The 22475-nt window shown below is 45.0% G+C and overlaps 1 protein-coding gene across 8 annotated transcripts in view; it reads right to left on the bottom strand.

The window, feature by feature from the left end:
- opa1 (OPA1 mitochondrial dynamin like GTPase) overlaps positions 1–22475 on the bottom strand; it is a 128173-nt gene that overhangs the window by 65158 nt on the left and 40540 nt on the right. For all 8 annotated transcript variants that reach the window (XM_048542006.2, XM_048542005.2, XM_059651099.1 and 5 more), the window contains 3 exons: positions 21336–21408; positions 21011–21083; positions 615–730 (listed from right to left, as the gene is read on the bottom strand). In XM_048542006.2, coding sequence (XP_048397963.1) covers positions 615–730; positions 21011–21083; positions 21336–21408 — 262 coding nt within the window. The remainder of the gene's footprint in view (positions 1–614; positions 731–21010; positions 21084–21335; positions 21409–22475) is intronic.

Below are 22475 nucleotides of genomic sequence, written 5' to 3'. Positions count from 1 at the left end.
AGTGAGAGTATGGTGAAGGTAGATTCAATTGTGGCTTTTAGAAAATATTTGGAAAATTATATGAATATTGCTCATTTGAGAGGCAAAAGGGAAAAAGCAGGCCATGGGAAATAGGTGAGTTGCTTTCACAGACAGCTAGCATGGCCAGGGTAGGCTACACAAAGCAAAAGGCAAACACAGATCTTCCTTCTGCTTATTAGAAATGGGATTATGCTCAAGTTGTAACAGTAATGTAATGAGAAAGATTTCGATCAGTAAATCTGGATTCTTCTTTTCCACAACATAACAACAGTAAAAGTCACTGTTTCCAACAGTTCAATAAAAATCATCTTAGTTTATAAACTTTCACTTTACCACCTAAAATCTGAACGCAGAAAAAGAAAACAAGTAATTCTTCAATTTCTGGTTAATTGACCAATTTCACCAGAATATTTCAACTACAAAAGAAGTTGATAACTCCCCTTTCGTGTTACAACTGCAAATAAACCACTCAGAAAACAGAACAAACCTAAGATATTTTCAACTTCAAATGCTCAGAATAAACATTCAAACTGTAGTCCTGTTTTGTTACGAATTTGATTAAAAACCAGAATGTGACATTAATGCATATTTACCTTTAAATGCATCAGCCTGCTGTTCCACAGACTCGCGCACCATTTTCCAGAAACAGTCTGAGACTGCTAGGCTCAGGTTCTTAGTCGTCACTTGATGTGCTTTCAGCATCCCTGTCCTTTAATATTGTGAAATGTAAAGAAACTTAAAATTGGTCACATATACCACCAAACATATATCAAGCTTAATAAATAAATGTAAAATACAATAGCAAATACGCTTCTGTTACTTATCTAGTAGTCTGGAAGTTGCCACATTCAGTATTTTACTATGAATGAGAAGTCAGTTTAAATCCTAACATCAATGATAGCTTCAAACAGAGAATGGACATCATTTGTGAACCAGGTAATGGCTAGGGTAAAACTGAGCAATGGAATACATCAGGAAATTAAAACTAATTGGGTCAGTCCTGCTTTCCCCATCATCCAACCAGAACACAACACAACACTGATAGCTGTCACCAGAAGCACTTTGCCATTGCTAACGCAACTCACTCTTCCTCTCACTGTAATGCTCCGCACTGCCCTCGCTCAATGAACAACCTTAAGTGGGAGAAGAACAGAAGTTAAATTGAAGTGGGCAGAGGATCACCTAGTTATTTAAATAAAACAAAGCTGTAGAGCGCCATCTTCATTACCTGAAATAATACACAGTGCTGTAGCCAAGGTTTGCATGGGCATCATAAGCAAATACCAATTTAACCATGAAAGCACAAGCTGAACAAGTTACAACTGCTAACATTGTGAATGGACATCAAATGTGTGAAGTATATAATTTTGTGTGTAAAATGGTTTAATTTAAATTGTTGTGATATTTTTCCTGTTTGAAGTTGCAGATATAGAACGGCAAAATTGTTAATGGAAGAGACCAGAGAAGCCACATTAAGGGGGATAAATAAGGTTTCTTTGGTTCTAAGGCAATTTAAAAATAAGCAACCCAAAAGCACAAGTTCAGAATGAGGAGCAAATCTGTTGAACAAATACTTGAATAATCCACAGCATTTATATTTTATTTTAGCACAGTGGACTGAGTCTCCGGATGGCCTAGTGGCTGAAAGCTCATCAGTGCCTATCATGGTGAACTGCAAACTTTCAGCGGATTATACTCGAGTAATATAGATCTATTTGGAGCTCTAGGTCAATCTATCTTCAACTCTCTTGACTAAAAGAAATAGAACATGGCCCTATGGGGAGAAAGGTTGCAGTGAATATGGGGCAACAGGAACTCTACATGGAGTTGATGACTTAGAAACTTCATTGAACATTGCTGAAAAAAATTCTGTCAAAGGTTTTGAATTGTACTCATCAGGATAATTCGTATGAATTCCAATAATGGGAAAAATCATTTATATTGTGTCAGACAAGAGCACTGATGGTCTGGTAAGTGGACTTGTGTGTACTGGATGCTGTACATATTAATTGACATGCACTAAGCCTGTTTCACCTGAAAACAAGTCAGATCCATTTGCTGCCCCATTTCACAAGACAATAAGATGACCAATCAAGCTGGTAGTTAACAGTCAATCATTATCTGTTGCATTCTCCGTGGTACTTTCACCAATAAGAGTGCTTTTGCCAGTAATATTTGAATGCTGTACAGTTAAAATAACTGTTCAAAATTTAAATGATAGTTTTCTGTGCAGTTAATCAGCTCACTAAAATGTACAACATTCTATTGTACAAAGCATGACATTATTTAAAAATGAGTACCAAGTTACTAGCTGCAAACCACTCAATAGATTTTTTTTAGTAAAAGACGGAAGCAGCATTCCAGGGACTTGAAATTGCAGCTTCTAAGATAGCTGAATGTTTGCATTACTGTACAGGGTAAATTCCAAGGCTATTACATAGAGCCACCCACAGCACAGCCAAGTACGTTGAAGTTGGAATGGCATCATCTCCTAATCCATTCACAGAACACTCAATTATTTGAGTAAGGACTACGCATTAGAAGTAAACAAGTCAGAAAATTAACGCTTGCTGAAAAAGGAACCAACTCCAATCACAATCTAATCAAGTCAAAACTAGACAACCAGAATGTATGCATTAGACATGCGGTCAGTTGGAGAGAATTCAGACAGCTCTTGTTATGTTTAAACTCCAGGAGGGAAACAGAAGCATAAAAGATGCTCTCGGAGAAAGATGCCTGTGTGGGTCCCGGTCCCTCTCTTTCTTCACCTATCTGCTGATCAACTATTCACATATTTCACAGAGAGATTTTTAAAGAACATAACTAGTAGCTGTTGCCTTCAGAGCAACAAATAAATTATCTGCTTACATTTTTAACTGCTTCAACACTGAAACCAGAACAACACTGAGTTCAGCCTGGCTCCACTCAAGTCAACAAACTACAAGAATTTTATGACTTTAAAGTTTGCTGAATTTTAAACTATCTCCCATACTGTCCTTCCACATGGTGACTTACTGATGAGTGGGAGAACTTTAGATGTGTACGTGTGAAAGTTGGAGCATTATTATTAATTACACCTCGATAAGTAAATACATACCAGTCTCTTCAAAAAAGCTCAAGGAAACCTGTCTGCTTCTTACAGTAACAGTACACGAAGAGTTGAACACTCATTGAATTGACAAGGAAATCCTTTTCAAAAACCATGCTGCAGGTAGGGAAAGTCCAGGGAAATAGGAGGGCCATCTGACCACTCCTCAATCGATCAGAGTATGCCATCATTAAATATGCCTTTGTAGCAGTGATTTGCCTAAAGGCAGGTCTTCGGCTCATTTATTCATACTTCTTAATTGTGTAAAAACCAAAAGAACTGTGGAAGCTGTAAATCAGAAACAAAAAGGAGAAAGGAGGAGGAGAGGGGACCTAATTGAGGTATACAAGATAATGAGAGGCATAGATAGAGTTGATAGCCAGAGACTATTTCCCAGGGCAGAAATGGCTAGCACGAGGGGTCATAGTTTTAAGCTGGTTGGTGGAAAGTATAGATGGGATGTCAGAGGCAGGTTCTTTATGCAGAGAGTTGTGAGAGCATGGAATGCGTTGCCAGCAGCAGTTGTGGAAGCAAGGTCATTGGGGTCATTTAAGAGACTGCTGGACATGTATATGGTCACAGAAATTTGACGGTGCATACATGAGGATCCATGGTCGGCACAACATTGTGGGCTGAAGGGCCTGTTCTGTGCTGTACTGTTCTATGTTCTAAAAACAGAAGTTGCCAGAAAAACTCTGAGGAAGGGTCACCCGACCCGAAACACTAACTCTGATTTCTCCTCACAGATGCTGCCTGACCTGCTGAGCTCTTCCAGTTGCAACTTCAGTTTTTACCTGTTGGACTTGCATTTTCCTCTTTACCCTGCAATTTTCAATTTCTAGTTATTTGCCATCAGCATTCTCTTTCTCACTCTCGGTTTATATCCCACTAATCTTCCTTCACGCAGTTCTCAAGCCTCAGGTTGTGGCCAAACCAACCTTGTTAACATCTGCTGGTGATAGTCACTTACGATCTTTTATCCTCCATCATCCTGAGAACCTCTTCATTGATATTGTGCTCTTTCTGATTGATCCATTCCATCCTTCTCCTGAATCACTTTCAACAATTTTTAAATTTTTGACTAAGCAGTTTTTCAGTTCCATACAACAAAATATTCCAGACTTACCCACCAAGCTGATGTGTTCGATTGCAAACATTATGTTACCCTGCTAAGTAACGTCGCCACTCTGCTTCCAGTGAAGCGCTGGTGGTCTGTCCTACCTGTTATTTATATGCCTGGGTTTGCTGGGGTGGTTGGTATTACTTCCAGTTCTGTTTTTAAGTAGTTTGTATATTGGGTCTGGTTCATTATTGTATTTGTTGACAGAGTTCCGGTTGGAATGCCAGGCCTCCAGGAATTCCCTGGCATGTCTGTGTTTGGCTAGCGCTATTATGGATATGTTGTCCCAATCGAATTCATGTCCTTTTCTGTCCAAGTGTACTGAGACCTGTGAGACATACTTCCTGCATGAATGCCTCAGAAAACAGGTACTACCACAAAGCTTAAAGATAAACCACCTATCAACAATCCACCGACACGCGGAACAGCTGCAGAATGATAAGGGTTATGATCAACGATGGCCACAATCGCCTCCACAAATGAGAGCAGGAAACTGCACATCAAAAAGCTTTGTACTCCAACACAACCAACCAAGAATGGACAATAACACTGGAATAAGCCATCACCAGAACAAAGATAAGAACAGCCGTACAAGACAATTATCCAAACTCCCTCACAACGTCGACACGGACAACACAAAAATACGGGCCAACCGCTTACAGACACAGAGATGCCAAAAAAATACTGACTTCCTGGATGCACCAGAATTGACGGTGAAGAGCAACGGACTCACACAGGAAATACAACAGATCATCAGACAGACAATAATCCCAACACTGAGCAGAAAAGGGAAGTGGAACACATTCAACAGAGCAGAAGGAAGCCCTGGAAAGACTCAAGGCAGACAGAAACATCGTAATCCCAACGGCGGACAAAGGACGCATGACAGTTATCCTTTACAGAGCTCAATATGTTGGCTTTCTCAATGCACAACTAGCAGATACCAACAGATGATGGTAGCCCCAACACCACAGTTAGGGAACAAACTACATCAACCCTGAAGAAATCTCACAGCTCAGGAAACATCAGCAAGACAGACCACCAAAAGGTAAAACCAGAGGGATCCAAGACACCCGCTTCTATGGACTCCCCAAGGTATACATCAGGGGTCCCCCCATTGTCTCACTACCAGGCATGTCAACACATAGACCTGCCAAAGAACTACAACAGAAACTGAAATATCGAGTTGACGACACTACTCACTCCATCCATTCCTCCCAAAAATCCCTCAACATCAAGGATACCAGAAGAGAAGAGGATGAGATAATGGTATCATTCGATGTAACAGCACTATTTATATCCATAAACATCGACCTAGCCAATGAGACAACTGCCAAACTGCTGGATGAATCAGGAAGGCAGACACCTCACGACAGTAACAACATCAACTGCACCCTGAAACTGTTTAATCTGTGCCTCACAACCCACTTCACCTTCAACAACCATTTGTACAAACAAATCAGCAGAATACCAATTTCAGGACTGACAGCAGAAATGGTAATGCAAAGATTAGAACAGACAGTGCCCCCGCAAATATCCAACCCAAACTCTTTGTAGATGACACCTTTGTGATTATCAAATGTACAAGACTAGAAGAAACCCACTGACACCTAAACTCCTCCACACAGGAATAAATTTCACAAAAGAGGAAGCAACAACTGACTATCCTTCCTGGACATAATTGTGGAATGCAAGAACAACAGGGAACTGTTGGCAAGCGTATACAGAAAGATCACACATATGGACCAGATACTTATTTACACCAGCAACCACCCCATCAACCATAAACGGAGCTGCATCAGAACATTATTCAAGTGAGCCACAATACACTGCAACAACCAGCAACAGCACAAAGCAGAACAGGAGCACTTTTACAGAGGGGATACTCCAAAGCACAATCTGTCATTACCCCCAATGACAGACCACAATAAGACGACACCACAACACGGCAGGACACAGCAGTCAACCTACTGTGCATCAGAGATTATCACATGACTACTCAGACCCCAAGGTATAAGGGTAGCCCACAAACCAACAACCACCTTGCGACAGCGACTGATGAACATAAGGGATCCCATACATACAACCAAGAAAACCTATGCAAATATAAAATACCATGCAAAGACTGTGAGAAACATTACAAATTGGAAGAAAACTGACAATAAGGATACACAAACACTAACCAGCCACCAAGAGACATGATCAATTCTCACTGATTTCATTACACACGGACAAAGGAGGACACAAATTCGACTGGGATTCCAACTGGAACTCCGCCAACAAACACACTGAACCAGAACCTATACATAAACCACTGAAAAACAGAACCCAAAGTAATATCAACCACCCCAGCAAACCGAGGCTGAAAATAACAAGAGGGACAGAACGCCAACGCTTCACCAGAGGCTCACTGACAACGTTACCAAGCACAGTGACAAAATATAATCAAACACACTGGCTCAGCGAGCAAACCTGCAACTTCATCCATGATCCAAGCTACAAATCTTCTCAAAAACTTTAAACAAGATATTCCACATCACTGTCTTGAGTATTCTTTTCCCAAGAACTCTACTCATTCTTGTGTTAATGAGTTCTTTATGTTTGGAGACGGCATTCTTTGCCATTGTTTTTCTAGCAGTAACCATAGGTGCTAGCGAGTTTTGAGATTTGTAGCTCAGGTTGAGGTTCTGGACGTGAGTTGGCTCGACAAATACCACTGCATCCCCCTCCAGACCTCCTGCGCATAGGCACACTCCAGAAGGAGGTGATCGACAGTCTCGTCCCCCCCGCAGCCACCTCGAGGGCAGCGTGCGGTGGTGCAGAGATTCCGGGCATGCATAAAGAATCTCACTGGCAGAGCCCCTCTCACCGCCAGCCAAGCAATGTCCTTGTGCTTGTTTGAAAGTTCTGGTGATGAGGCATTCTGCCAAACGACTTTGGCAGTCTGCGTGGGGAACCACACGACGGGATCCACCCTCTCCTTTTCCCGAAGGATCCCGAGGATACTACGTGCTGACCACTGCCTGACGGCCTTGTGGTCAAAGGTGTTTCCTTTCAAAAATTTCTCCACGAAGGACAGGTGGTACGGAACGGTCCAACTACTCGGAGCGTTCCGCGGCAACGAGGCCAGGACCATCCTTCGCAACACCGGGGACAGGTAGAACCTCAGTAAGTAGTGAAACTTGGTGTTTGCGTACTGAGGATCTACGCACAGCTTGATGCTGCCGCACACAAAGGTAGCCGTCAGGGCGAGGGTGGTGTTCGGTACGCCCTTTCCCCCATTTCCCAGGTCTTTGTACATGGTGTCTCTGCGGACCCGGTCCATCCTCGACCCCCAAATGAAGTGGAAGATGGCCCGGATGACCGCAGCGGCGCAGGTCCAGGGAATAGGCCAGGCCTGCGCCACATACAACAGTACCGAAAGCCCCTCGCACCTGACAACCAGGTTCTTACCCGCGATGGAGAGGGACCGGAGCGTCCACCTGCCCAGCTTCTGCTTCAATTTGGCGATACGCTCCTCCCAAGTCTTAGTGCATGCCCCAGCTCCACCAAACCAAACACCCAGCACCTTCGGGTAGTCTGTCCTGACGGTGAAGGGGATGAAGGAGTGGTCGTCCCAGTTCCCGAAGAACATGACCTCGCTCTTACCCCTATTGACTTTGGCACCCGAGGCCAGTTCAAACTGGCCGCAGATGTCCAATAGTCTACTCACCGACCGACGATCGGTGCAGAAGACGGCGACATCGTCCATGTACAGGGAGGTCTTGACCTGAAGGCCTCCGCTGCCTGGGATAGTCACGCCCTTCAGGCTCACGTCCTTCCTGATGGAGGCGGCGAAGGGCTCCACACAACACACGAACAAGGCAGGAGAGAGTGGGCAGCCCTGCCTGACTCCAGATCTAACAGGAAAACTGACTGATTCCCACCCGTTGATCGAGACTGCGCTAACGATGTTGGCGCAGAGCAGCCGGATCCAATTGCAGATGCCCTCCCCGAACCCTAATTTGGAGAGGACATCCCTCATGTAAGCATGAGAGACCCTGTCGAAGGCCTTCTCCTGGTCCAGGCTGACGAGGCAGGTGTCCACCCGCCTGTCCTGTACGTAGGCGATCGTATCCCTGATGAGCGCGAGGCTCTCAGCGATCTTCCTGACCGGCACAGCACAGGTTTGGTCAGGGTGAATCACTGACTCCAGGACAGACCTGACCCGGTTGGCAATGACCTTGGCCAGGATTTTGTAGTCCACGTTCAAAAGTGAAATGGGACGCCAATTCTTAATTTCTTCCCTCTCCCCCTTCCTCCTGTAAATGAGGGTGATAATGCCCTTCCTCATGGACTTGCACATTTCCCCTGCCCGAAGCGCACTAACGTACGCCTCCAGCAGGTCCTGGCCGACCAGGCCCCACAGAGCGGAAAACAGCTCGACCAGTAAGCTGTCGCTTCCGGGAGTCATATTCGTCTGCAAGGACTTGAGGACTCTGGCCAGCTCGTCCAGGGATATCGGCCAGTCCAGCCACTCCCTCGTGCCGTCGTCTAAGACCTCCGTGATAGATGACAGGAACGACTCGGAGGCCGTGCTGTCCGTGGGCTTCGTGTCGTACAGTCCGGCATAGAAGGATCTGCTGATCCTCAAAATGTCGGGCCGAGACGACGTCACCGAGCCGTCGTCCTCCTTCAGCCGGCTAAGCACAGAGCTCTCTTTGTGCACCTTCTGAAAGAAGAAACGCGAGCACGTCTCGTCCTGCTCCACGGAGCGGACCCTGGACCGGAAGATTATCCTGGAGGCCTCCGTGGCGAAGAGCGAGGCTTGCTGGCCCCTCACCTCGCGGAGGTCGTCCGTGACATCGACCCCCATCAACTGCAGAAGGAGCAGGTTCTGCACCCTTTTCTGGAGTCGCAACAGCTTTCCCAGCCTCTCTTTTGCCTTCTGAACACCCTTGAGGACAAAGAACCTCTTGATGTTCTCCTTCACCGTCTCCCACCAGTCGCCTGGAGACTCGAAGAGGGGTTTCACGGTTCTCCAACCGGCGTACTCCCTCTTAAGCTCCTCGACGTTCTCTGGGGTCAACTGAGTCGTGTTGAGCTTCCACGTCCCCTTGCCGGCCAGCTGGTTGTCCTGTAAGTGACAGTCAGCCAGCAGGAGGCAGTGGTCAGAGAAGAACACCGGCTTGACGCCGGTGGACCTGACCGAGAACGTCCGTGACACAAACAGGAAGTCTATCCTTGAGCGGATAGACCCGTCTGGCCGCGACCAGGTGTACCTCCGCTGCGCTCCGTCTGCAAGGGTGCTGAAGACGTCGAGCGGCTTGGCGTCCTTCACCGTGCCCATCAGGAATCTGGACGTGACGTCCAGTTGACTGCACCCACCCGCTGTCCCCATGCCGGATCTTCCATCTGCATCGATGAAGCAGTTGAAGTCTCCGCCTAGGATGACCGGCCTGGACGTAGCCAGCAGGGGTGGAAGCCGCTGCAGGACGGCCAACCGCTCACTCTGTACCGCTGGGGTGTACACGTTGATCAGCCTCAGGGGAGCGTTCCCACAGGTGATGTCAGCCACTAGGAGGCGCCCCCCACCACCACCTCCTGAACTTGAGAGATGGTGAAGTCGCGCCCCCGCAGCAGAATAGCCAGGCCCGAGGAGCGACAGTCGTTACCCCCCGACCAGATCGAAGGCCCACAGGTCCAGGAGCCAGACCATTTCCCGTACCTGCCGAGGTGCGGTATCCCGCACTCCTGCAGAAACAGGAGGTCCGCCTTGATGATGGTCAGGTAGGCCAACGTGGACACACATCTCGCGGTTGACTTGACGCTGCGCACATTAATGCTCGCAACTCGTACCCCCATTGTGGGCAGTGACCGCAGTACCCTCCCCAAGTCCAAGGTCCAGCCCCTCCATCTGTCCCTTCATGCCCATTGCCCGGGCTAACTGCTGGACGCTCTCCGGGCTCAGGAAACCGTCCGTGCTGCCTTCCGGGTGGCATCCCTCCGTCAGGGGTTCGGAGGCAGGAGGGTCCGGCTCTGGGTCAGGCTGGGGACGCGCTGTTTCCTCCTTGCCGCCTGGAAATTCCGGGGGGCCCTCCAGTGCTCCAGCGGCACTTGACTGGGTGTCGGAGTGGGCCTCAGGACGCCTCCCGTCACCTGGAAGTGGGGTGCCGCTTTCCTTCCCCCTCGAGACCTTTAACTTCTGCTTCGGGTGGGCCCTCTCCGAATCCTCCTCGTCAGAGGAGCTCTTATAGCCCCCCTGTAGCTGCCTTTTCCCGCCTGATGGTTGCGGTTCCTGGGCCCGTCGACGCACCTTCCTCCTCGCTTTCCGGACTGTTGTCCACTCCCCTGGGTCGCCTGTCGCCGCCTCCATTGGCTCCGGGTTGTCGAGGGGGGATCGGAGCCTGCAGGGGTGCTTTGCTGGCCTCGGGCCTATCCTGCAGGGCTGGGCCCTCCTGCACGGCCTGGCCCTCCTGCACATTAGTGGGATCCTTGCTGGGTCCTGGTGCCTTCCTCTCCTCCGGGGGGACTGGCCCCGCATTTCCCCTGCCAGCGACCTGGGCGTAGGTGGTACCCCGCCGCGGGCATGCCCTACAGAAGTGGCTCGCTTCCCCGCAAAGGTTGTAGCTTTTCTCTTGTGGGCAATCCTTTGCCAGGTGTCCCTCCTCCCTGCAGTTCCTGCAGATGGTGGCTTTGCAGTCGGCCGCCATGTGACCTGACCTACCACAGGCATGGCAGATTTTAGGTTGCCCTGCATAGGTCAGGTAGCCCCTGCTCCCGCCGATCGCAAAGCTGGACGGTGGGTGTGCGACATTCCCGTCTGCGCCCATCCTCAGCGTCACCTTGACCTGCCTCTTACTCGTCCAGATGCCAAAGGGGTCCACAATGTCAGTTAGGTCCCCTTCCACCTTCACAGACCTTCCGAGGAAGGTCAGGACATCAACTGCTGGCACATGCAGGTTGTACATATGTACAGTCACCATACGGCTCCTCTGCGCTGGCATCACAAACAGTGGGACAGCGGTCAATACAGAGAGGAGGCCCTCACCTCCTTTCTCCTTGAAAGCCTCCAGGAAGCGCTCGCAAAGCTTGGCACTCCTGAAGGTCACGTCGTAAAAACCTCCTCCGGGGAAATCCTGCAGGCAGTAAATGTCCGCAGCAGCGAACCCACAACAGTCCAACAGGACCCTCTTCACGAAGAAGGTGCGGTCCACAGGTGCACCTTCATCCATCTTCTTTACAAAAACACGGATGGTGTTCCAGACTCCCTGACCTGGGGCACGAGCACTTGCCGCAGCCATCGTTGCAGGTTGGCTGCTCCCCTGAACCAGCGTTAGGCCGAAGCCAGCATTAAGATCCACTGGTTGCAAGGGTGCACAGCCAACCCGACGTCCTCCTTTCACCTCCAAGATAGCACTCTCCTCCTCTCGGTCCAGAAGAGAGTAGGTCTTTATTGTGTTCGAGATGTAAGCTAGTTCACTGAGCTTGCCGGTTTGTTCCCAGATGTTTCGTCACCATTCTAGGTAACATCATCAGTGAGCCTCCAATGAAGCGCTGGTGTTATGTTCCGCTTTCTATTTATCTGTTTAGGTTTCCTTGGATTGGTGATGTCATTTCCTACATTGGTGATGTAATTTCCTGTTCTTTTTCTCAGAGGATGGTAGATTGATTTGGAGTCCAATGTGTTTGTTGATGGAGTTCCGGTCAGTTCCGGTCAGAACGCCGTGCTTCTAGGAATTCTCGTGCGTGTCTTTGTTTGGCTTGTCCTAGGATGGATGTGTTGTCCCAATCAAAGTGGTGTCCTTCCTCATCTGTATGTAAGGATACTAGTGATGGTGGGTCATGTCGTTTTGTGGCTAGAAAGCGGGACATAAAACCAGCGCTTCATCGGAGGCTCACTGATGATGTTACCTAGAATGGTGACCAAACGTCTGAAAACTAACCTTCCAGCTCGGCGAGCAAACTCACATCCAGCAGTAACCATCTTCAGGCAAGATACCTCCTACACATTTAAACTGTGATACTTATTGCAGTTGTTGATCATTTATCTTTCACTGTTTACTCAACATTATTTCTTCCATTCTTCACAACTGTCATTATTTTACAATAATTTTCAGTCTGTAAACTTTCACTAATTCTATCCATTAGGTGTAGATTCTCCGCTGTGCTGGGCACTCCGGCCTTGTTAGCTGCAAATCTCCCTACATCCACCAACTGACCCTTTATCATAACTTCAGTATGACTCGTAACAGCATTTGCACATACAGTTTTGATATCTATACTTGACGTGGGAGTAATCATTTCACCCTGTTAAACTGATTTCTTCAAATCTTGACTGCATTTCCCCATTTTTACAGCTTCCTTCCATGTACACTTATGAGTCTTCTGACACTCAATGCCCATTCATAATTGCCAGTTTTCTGGACCTAGCCACTTCCTGTGCATGTACGTACTCACCACACATTGATCCCTTATCAGTCCAGTCTGATGGTTCTCCGCTTCTTTCGCGGAGAGGGCGGTACAGACTCCGTTCATCACCACACTCCCTCATCTGGCTGACCTTGTTCTTACTATGAACAACTTCTGTTTTAATTCAACTCATTTTCTCCAAATCACAGGTACAGCCATTCATTGTTCTACTACCACTTGGGGCTTCTATCCACAACTCTTTCTCAGATACACTGATCTAATGTCTCAGGGATGCTTCCTACTCTCAAGTGGAATTAGAAAAATTAATCGGTTCTGCTTCCAATTTCCATCTTTCTCCTTCCTTCATCTGGTCTCTCTCTTTCTCTTCACTTCCTTCCTTCACTTCGATGCTTCCATTTCTAGGGATAGCCTCTCCACTAATATCTGTTACAAGCCACCAACTCCCAGTTACCTTAACTACATCTCACACACTGCTTTGATTGCATTCGCACAGTTTCTCTGCCTCCTATGCATCTGTTCCGAGGATGCCACCTTTCACCAGTCTGCCTCCAACATGGCTTCCTTTAGCAGAGCCTTAGATCATGTCTGACCCACTTTCTGCACTTCAGCTCTCATCCCTTCCTTTCTTCTCTAGGATAATAACAGGGTATCATTTGTCCTTACTTTCCACACACTAGTCTCTGCATTCAAAGGATCATCGTCTACCTTTTCCACCATCACCAGGCCCATCTTCCCCTCCTCTGTCAGTATCCCAAAGGAGCCATTTCCTCCATGACACCGTGGTCCACTCCTTCATCACCCCCAAGTGGTACCGGTCCATACAATCACAGAAGGTGTAACACCTGCCCATTCATCCCAGATCCCTCCTCACTGACAGCCTCAAATACATCTGAAGCATTTCACTTGTACTTCTTTCAGGTTTCTGCATTCACTGCTCACAATACAGTGTCCTTTACATTAGTATGACCAAAAGCAAACGCGCAGTAGTGTTTCAACAAAGCATAACACAAACTCAGCGAACAAAAACTGATTTTCGTCTTCGGCACACTAAATGCTCAATATTAAATTCAATAACTTCAGAGACCGCATTATGACTGTTTTCCACTTTTCTTACATTCCGTCTCCCCCACAGTCATGTTGTGTGTGTCTTGTTCATTTTGCAAATCTCTCCCTGTCACACCTTTAATCTATCCTTGTCTCACATTTATTTATTTTCTAAAATTAACCACTTTGCATCTTGCCTTGAGCCTCTATACCATCTGTATGATGGTTATTTAGCTCAGTTGGCTAGATGGCAGAATGATGCCAAAAGTATGGGCTCAATTCCTGTACCGACAAAGGTACCATGAAGATCCTGGCTGCTGGACCTCGCCACTCGCCCGAGGCTTGGTAACTCTCAAGTTAAACTATCAACAGTCCCTTCTCTGTAGTGACTGAACAGGTTATGGTCCTCTGGGACTATGGTGACTATACCATCTCCACAGTTGTTCTGCTTCAGACTCTGTTAAACAAATAACAAAGAATCTATTTTCCCAACACCTTTCCTTTCTGCAGAATCAAACCAGACTTGAAACATTAACTCTGTTTCTATCTCCATAGACGCTGTGAGATCAGCAAAATTTCTCTAGTATTCTATTTGTAACATATTTTCAGCAAGCAGTATTTTGATTTTATTATGAAGTTGTAATTAACCTAGCGCCATTTCAGATCTTCAAATATCTACCAAGACATTATCTTATGGGCAGTGGATATTTCAGGAAGAGAAGATTCTCTAATATTTGCTTTAGCCACATGAGAAAGGCAATAGCAAACTACTTCATGTATTCTTTTCCCTAATCATATTACCGTAGCTGGCAACTCAAAGGTGCAAGACTAACGGCATGAATAGGATGTGGAGCAATTCCAATGTCGAGACAGAAATGGAAAGATGCAACCTCAAAATTCTCTGTTTGGAGAAGAAAGGCGACAAGATTGCGGTGGTTCAAACTGAGAAAACAAAGGCACACATTTCTGTAACAATTATGCTTGTTGAGGGAACAGATGCTGATATATGCAAAAATTCTACAAAATGAGACATGCTGTCTGGCATAATGCAATAAGAACTCCAAATTCATGGAACTATCAGTTCTATGCTTGAAAGAAAATCAGACAGCTCTGGCCTCATCTTAATTATACAACCTTAAATTACATTAGCAAGAATTAATGGATTCTGCAGTAGTTAGCCACAACTTTGTCTTTTAAGAGAATCACTGATGGCTTCATTTGATCTTCAAAATATTTTGTAAATAGAGGCACAGGCCTCAAGTTTTCTTGAGGGTCAACTGATCGTTTGGTTGAATTTTTGAAATGAGAGAGAAATAACTTTTCCAGGATTTTCGTCTATAGGCCTTCAGTCTTCAATTTGCTTTTGTTTCTCTCCAGTTCCCAAAAAGTTATAAATTAAAACTAGAAGAAATAAATTAAAACAAGATTGGGACTGCAATAGTGTCAAGGATTGGATGATGAGGAATTTATTGTATGTGTTCAGGAAAATTTTCTTTTTCAATATATAAATGTACCTCCTAGAGAAGGAGCAAAACTCAACCTTCTCTTGGGAAATAAGGCAGGGCAAGCGACTGAAGTGAAATAACGCAAGAATTGTGAATGCTGTAAATCAGGAATGAAAACACAAGTTGCTGGAAAAGCTCAACAGGTCTGGCAACATCTGTGAAGAAAAATCAGAGTTAAATGTTTCAGGTCAGGTGATCCTTCCTCAGAACTGGTGTCAGTGGAAGAACACTTTGGGACCCTGATCATAATTCTATGAAGTTTAAAATAGTTATGGAAAAAGATAGGCCTTTAATAAAAGTGAAAGTTCTTAATTGGAGTAAGCCAAATTTTGACAGTATGAGACCGGAACTTTCAAAAGTAGTCTGTTAACAGGTAAAAAGACAAGAGGCAAATAGGAGGTTTTCAAAAATGAGATCACAAGAGTTCAGAGGCATTACGTTCCTGTTAGAGTGAAGGATAAAGTTGGTTAAGAGTCGGGAACAATGGATGGTCAAGAATAAGGAGAAGGCATATGTCAAGTATAGACAACTGGAATGAAGTGAAGCTCTTGAAGTGTATAAGGGGTGTACGGGCATTCTTAAGAGGGAATTCAAAAGGGCTAAAAGAGGATAGCCTTGGCAGATAAGGTTAAGGATAATCCAAAGAGATTCTATTAGTACATTAAAGCGAAAGAACAACTAGGAAGAGAATAGGGCCCCTTATAGATCAGTGAGGTTCTCTATGTGTGGAATCACAGGAGATACTAAGCAAATATTTCATATCAGTTTTCACTGTGAGAAAGACACAGAGGCTAGGGAACTCGGGGAAATATACACTGATATCTTGAAAACAGTGCACATTACAGAAGAGATGATGCTGGAGGTCTTAAAACACAAAAGTGGATAAATCTCCAGGACCTGATCAAGTGTATCCCAGAAACTAATGGGAAGTTAAGGAAGAAATTGCGTGGCCCCTAGCAGAGATATTTGTGTCATTTATAAGCATGAGTGAGGTGCCGAAGACCTGGAGGGTGGCTAATGTAATGCCTTTACGTAAGGAGAGTTACAAGAATCCTGGGAACTGTAGATCGATGAGTCGGACATCAGTTGGGACCGTAGTTTGCCCTCCTGTTATTGAGGATGCCCTCATTTCCTGCACTTCTGCCCTCAAACCCTCTCCCTCCAACAATAAGAATAGAGTCTGCTTAGTCCTCACATACCACCCCACCAGCCTCCGATTACAACATCATTCTCTGACACTGCTGCCACCTACAACCAGCACCAAGAAGATATTTTCCTCCCCACCCCATAGGCTTTCTGCAGGGACCCTTCACTCAATGACTCCCATGTCAGTTCCACGCTCCCCACTTACCCCTCCACCACAGTCGGTACCTTTCCCTGCAGCAGCAGGTACTAGACCTGCTCTTCAACCTCCCCCTCGCCTCTGTCCAAGGCCCCAAACAATCCTGCCAAATCCAGCAGAGATTCACTTGTACTTCATCTAACCTTATCTACTTTATCTGTTAGTCCTGATGTGGTCTCCTCCATATCGGGGAGATCTAACGCAGACTCAGGGACCAGTTCGCACAGCATCTGCGTTCTACACATACCAACCAATCTGACATTCAGGTTGCCATCCAGTTTAACGACCCCTCTGGCTCCCCTGGTGACATGCCCACTGTCAGAGTGAGGCCAAACATAAACTGGAAGGAACACCTGATATTTCGCCTTAGGAGCTTACAGCCCAATGTCCCCAACATTGACTTCACCAACTTCAAAAAGTCTCTCCACGTGCAACCCGTCCATCTTCCTACTCACCCATTCACTCCACCCTTTCCACTGACCAACCACATCAACTCCCTATCTGCATACACTTTTGTCCATCATAGGTTTAACGTACAATGAACGGCTAACAACCCTGGGATTGTATTCATCAGAGTTTAGAAGGTTGAGGGGAGATCTAATAGAAAATTACAAGATAATGTATGGCTTAGAAGGGGTGGACGCTGGGAAGTTGTTTCCGTTAGGCGGGGAGACTAGGACCCGTGGGCACAGCCTTAAAATTAGAGGGGGTAAATTTAAAACGGAAATGAGGAGACATTTCTTCAGCCAGAGTGTGGTGGACTTGTGGAATTCATTGCCACAGATCGCAATGGAGGCCGGGACGTTAAATGTCTTCAAGGCAGAGATCGATAAATTCTTGATCTCGCAAGGAATCAAGGGCTACGGGGAGAGTGCAGGGAAGTGGAGTTGAAATGCCCATCAGCCATGATTAAATGGCGGAGTGGACTCGATGGACCAAATGGCCTTACTTCCACTCCTGTGTCTTATGGACTTATCCCACCTATCCTATCCCCTACACCCAGCCCCCTCCCCAGTCCTGACAAACAGTTTCGACCCGAAACATTGACTTCCCTGTTCCTTGGCTGTTGCCTGACTGGTGTGCTTTTCCAGCTCGGCATTTACTGAGTCTGAGATCAGTGATGGGTGAGTTGCTGGAGACAATTCTGAGGTAGGATTTCCATGCATTTGGAGAGGGAGGGACTGATTAGGATTAGTCAACACGGCTTTGTATGTGGGAAATTGTGTCTTACAAACTTGATTGAGTTTTTGAGGGTGTAAGCAAAAAGAGTGAAGTGGACAGAGTGGTAGACGTTGTCTGCATGGACTTTAGTAAAGCTATCAATAAAGTTCCACATGGTAGACAAATCAGTCAAGTTAGATCACTTGCGATTCAAGGAGAGCTTGTCAATTGGACACAAAATTGGCTTGATGGTAGGAGACAGAAAGATGATGATGGATGGTTGGATTTCAGACTGGAGGGCTGTGACCAGCAGTGTTCCGCAGCTTTCGGTGCTGGGTCCATGGTTGTTTGTCATTTATTTAGGAGAATTTAGGAGATATGGCCAGTAAGTTTGCAGATGGCACCAAAATGGATGGTATAGTAAATAGAGAAGATTATCTAAGATTACAAAAGAATCTTGATCAACTGGGCCAACGGGCTACAAAGTGGTAGATGGAGTTTAATTTGGCTAAATACAAGGTACTGCATTTCAGTAAAGTGAACAAGGGCAGGACATCAAAACTAGGGGGCATGTTTTTAAGGTGAGAGGTGAAAGATTTAAAAAGGACCTGAGGAGCAACTTTTCCACACAGAAAGTGGTTCATATATGGAATGAACTGTCAAAGGAAGTGGTAGATACAGGTACAGTTAATGGTGAGGTCCTGGGCAGTGGTGTCAAACAGAGAGACCTAGGGGTTTAGGTACATAGCTCTTTGAAAGCTGCGTCACAGGTAAACAGGGTGGTTAAGAAGTATTTAGAACACAGAACATTACCGCGCAGTACAGGCCCTTTGGCCTTTGATGTTGTGCCAACTTGTGAAACCAAACTGAAGCCCATCTAACCTACACTATTCCATTATTATCCATATGCTTATCCAATGACCATTTAAATGCCCTTAAACTTGGCAGGTCTATTACTGTTGCAGGCAGGGTACCCCACACCCTTACTACTCTCTAGGTGAAGAACCTACCTCTGACATCTGTCCTATAGCTATCACCCCTCAATTTAAAGCTACATCCCCTCGTGCTAGCCATCTCCATCCGAGGAAAAAGGGTCTCACTGTCCACCCTATCTCATTCTCTCATCCATCTTGTATGTCTCTATTAGGTCACCTCTTAACCTTCTTCTCTCTAATGAAAACAGCCACAAGTCCCTCAGCCTTTCCTCATAAGGCCTTCCCTCCATACCAGGCAACATCCTGGTAAATCTCCTCTGCACCCTTTCCAATGTTCCCACATCCTTCCTATAATGCGGCAACCAGAACCGTACGCAATATTCCAAGTGTGGCTGCACCAGAGTTTTGTACAGTTGCAACACATCCTCAGGGCTCCAAAACTCAATCGCTCTACCAATAAAACCTAACACACTGCACGCCTTCTCAACAACCCTATCAACCTGGGTGGCAACTTTCAGGGATCTACGTACATGGATCCAAGATCTCTCTGCTCATCCACACTACCAAGAATCTTACCATTAGCCCAGTACTCTGTATTCCTGTTACTCCTTCCAAAGTGAATCACCTCACACTTTTCCACATTAAAGTCCATTGGCCACCTCTCAGCCCATCTCTTCAGCTTATCTATGTCCCTCTGTAACCTGCAACATCCTTCTGCACTATCCACAACTCTGACTTTAGCGTCATCTGCAAATTTACTAACCCATCCTTCTACGCCCTCATCCAGGTCATTTATAAAAATGACAAACAGCAGTGGCCTCAAAACAGATCCTTGAGGTACACCACTAGTAACTGAACTCCAGGATGAACATTTCCCATCAACCACCACCCTCTGTCTTCTTCCAACGAGCCAATTTTTGATCCAAACTGCTAAATCACCCTCAATCCCATGACTGTATTTTATGCAATAGCCTACCACGGGTAGCCTTATCAAACGCTTTACTGAAATCCACATACACCACAATTTACCATGCTTGCATTCATTGCTCAGATCACTTGAGTATAACAGTTGGGGCGTCATGCTGAAGTTGTCAAGGACATTGGTGAGGCTACGTCTGGATGCCCTGCTACAGGAAGGACATTATTAAATTGGAGGGGGTTCGGAAAAGATTTTCCAGGATGTTGCTGGGACTGGAGGGTTTGAGTTATACAGAGAGGCTGGATAGGCTGGGACAATTTTCACTGGAGCACAAGAAGGTGAGGGGTGACATTATAAAATCATGAGTGGGATAGAAAAAATGAATAACAAAGGTCTTTTCCTGAAAGTAGGGGAGTTCAAAACTAGGGGGCACGTTTTTAAGGTGAGAGGTGAAAGATTTAAAAAGGACCTGAGGAGCAACTTTTCCACACAGAAAGTGGTTCATATATGGAATGAACTGCCAAAGGAAGTGGTAGACACAGGTACAGTTGGAACATTTAAAAAATACATTTGGACAGGTACTGGAATGGGGAACGGTTTACAGGGCTAGGGACCAAATGTAGGCAAGTGAGACTGGTTTAGTTTAAGAAACTTGGTTGGCATTGAGGAATTGGATCAGTAGATCTGTCTTTGTGCTGTATGACTCAAGTAAACCCTTTGGCATTTACCTGAACGTTCAAATCACAACTGAATCAACCAATAGTGATTAAATTGGGAAACAGCTCCCCCTTGTGGTAAAGTAAATTTTAAAACGTAAATTCAAAAGGACCAGGTATCAAAAGGCAATGCTTCAGATATAACCCCTCTATTCATAAATAAGACCCAAAAAACTGCCTGTAACAGAGATTAAAATATATCAGTGATACAGCGAATACAAATTTTATATCTGAGCAAATCTAATATGGCTGAGACTTGGATAAGCACAGAAGCTATCAATCTCAAGTATTTCAGGTTTAATTTCCATTTTAACCAAAATCTTCCAAAAGTTCAACATAATCAGAACTCAGAATTTGAAGACTGCAGAAATTTAAGCTCTGCCTATAAAACAATTGCCACTAATGCAGTGTTAAAGGGATCATGTATCAAGGAATATAAAGACTTTTCAGTGTATGAAAAATAATGATGGAACACTAATATTACTATTTTAAAAATACACTACACTAAAGTAGACCCATATACTACTTCAATAGACTTAAATTTGATGGTCTTTATAAGAAAAAAGGCAATGGTCTTCCTTAAAAGGCTGAATCATATTGCAGGGACACTGTTTTGGCACTTAAAGCTAGAGGATTTTACTCTCTGTGACTGTATGTTGTACCTTCAGTTATGCAGCACCAAGTTCTCGCATTACCAAAGTGCAAATCAAACCATCAAAACATAATTATAGACACTGCGCAACTTACTTCAATAATTTTGAGTTCTGAAAGAAATCTCCTTCATAGTCCTTTATGGAATCAATACCTTCATTGGTGTTCCCTGTTTAAAATAAAATAAAAAACATATAGAGGTATTTTCATATAAATTTATACTTTAGGATACTACAAAAACTATGGCTTAAATACCAGTTACATTTCCTGGGCTCAAAATAATTGCTCATATGCTCATTTTATAAAGCGTCTAAGCAGTTTGTTTTTCCAACAAAAGATTTCTTTAGCAACATAAATGACAAAGTATTACCTTCTGGGACTTCTTAAAAAGAGCAACAGAACATTGATGTGGCTTACTTACCTCTGCCAGTAACGACTGCAAAGTAACCCAGAGCCTTCATTGGGAACAACTTGCCTTCCACAATCTGTTGAATCTGTAATTGTGCAATCCAAACAATCCAATAAAAAAAATCAGTTTGCATACATTGCATAATAACTAATGCATTGCACACAACATAAATCATAGAGTTAAAGTAGAAATTAACAATCTGGGGAGTGGACTGCTAGGAAAAATGCTACCAGGCTGCAATATTTTACTTTGAAATATACATTCATGTGCTGCATCAAATCTGGACTGTGATTTGCTCACAGAAAATCATTTTGTGGTTAACACTCAAAACTACTGTATTTTTCACTGAATAAAACGATGAGCAACTGGGTTTCAAGTCATGACCACGTCACCCCACTTATATAGTTTAAGACTGCTTTGTAAAAATCTTAAGTCTTGCTTCATTCCCGAAGGATTTTCTATGCTGTAGTTGCGCATGGTTACATTTTTAAGCTAATTCTTAAAATTTAGACGTCATTAGAAAGGCAACCATTTATTGCCCATCAGTCAGCTGTCACCTTGAACTGTCACTGTCCACATAACGAAAGCACTCAGACCATGCGGTCAGGGAGAGGCTTCCAGAATTATAAACAAAGTGATGATTAGGAAATGGTTGTTCTTAGCCAGACAAGTGACTTCTAGGGGAGCTTGTAACTAAATAAATATTTCCAAGTGCAAACTGTTCTTGTAGTAAAGGTCATGAATTTGAAGAAGCCTTGGCAAGCTGCTGCAGTCCATCATGTCGATAGTACACACTGCAGCCATAATGTACCAGCTGCGTATGAAGTGAATATTTAAAAAGATGGCCATGGGACTGATCAACTAAGTACTCTGTCCTGCCTGGATGGTGTCCAGCATGTAATATGTTAAAATTGCATTAAACCAGACACGTAAGATGTGCCTTAGTGGTAGTGTGGAATTAGTCAGTAATTCAACAATTCAGTAATGAGAGAGTGAGCCACTCATTCTCGTGTTACCAAAACTGCTCCAATTTAAATTTCTGTCCAAATGTTGACATTCAGGAAGTTGATGATGGAGGATTCTGCAAAATCAATATCATAGAATGTCAAGTGAATGTGTTAGACCCTTTTAACAGAGGTGATCATGCCTGGC

The sequence above is a fragment of the Stegostoma tigrinum genome, chromosome 14 (assembly GCF_030684315.1).
Source record: "Stegostoma tigrinum isolate sSteTig4 chromosome 14, sSteTig4.hap1, whole genome shotgun sequence".
In the NCBI taxonomy this organism is placed as follows: domain Eukaryota; kingdom Metazoa; phylum Chordata; class Chondrichthyes; order Orectolobiformes; family Stegostomatidae; genus Stegostoma; species Stegostoma tigrinum.
This window is presented reverse-complemented; position numbering and strand designations above follow the sequence as displayed.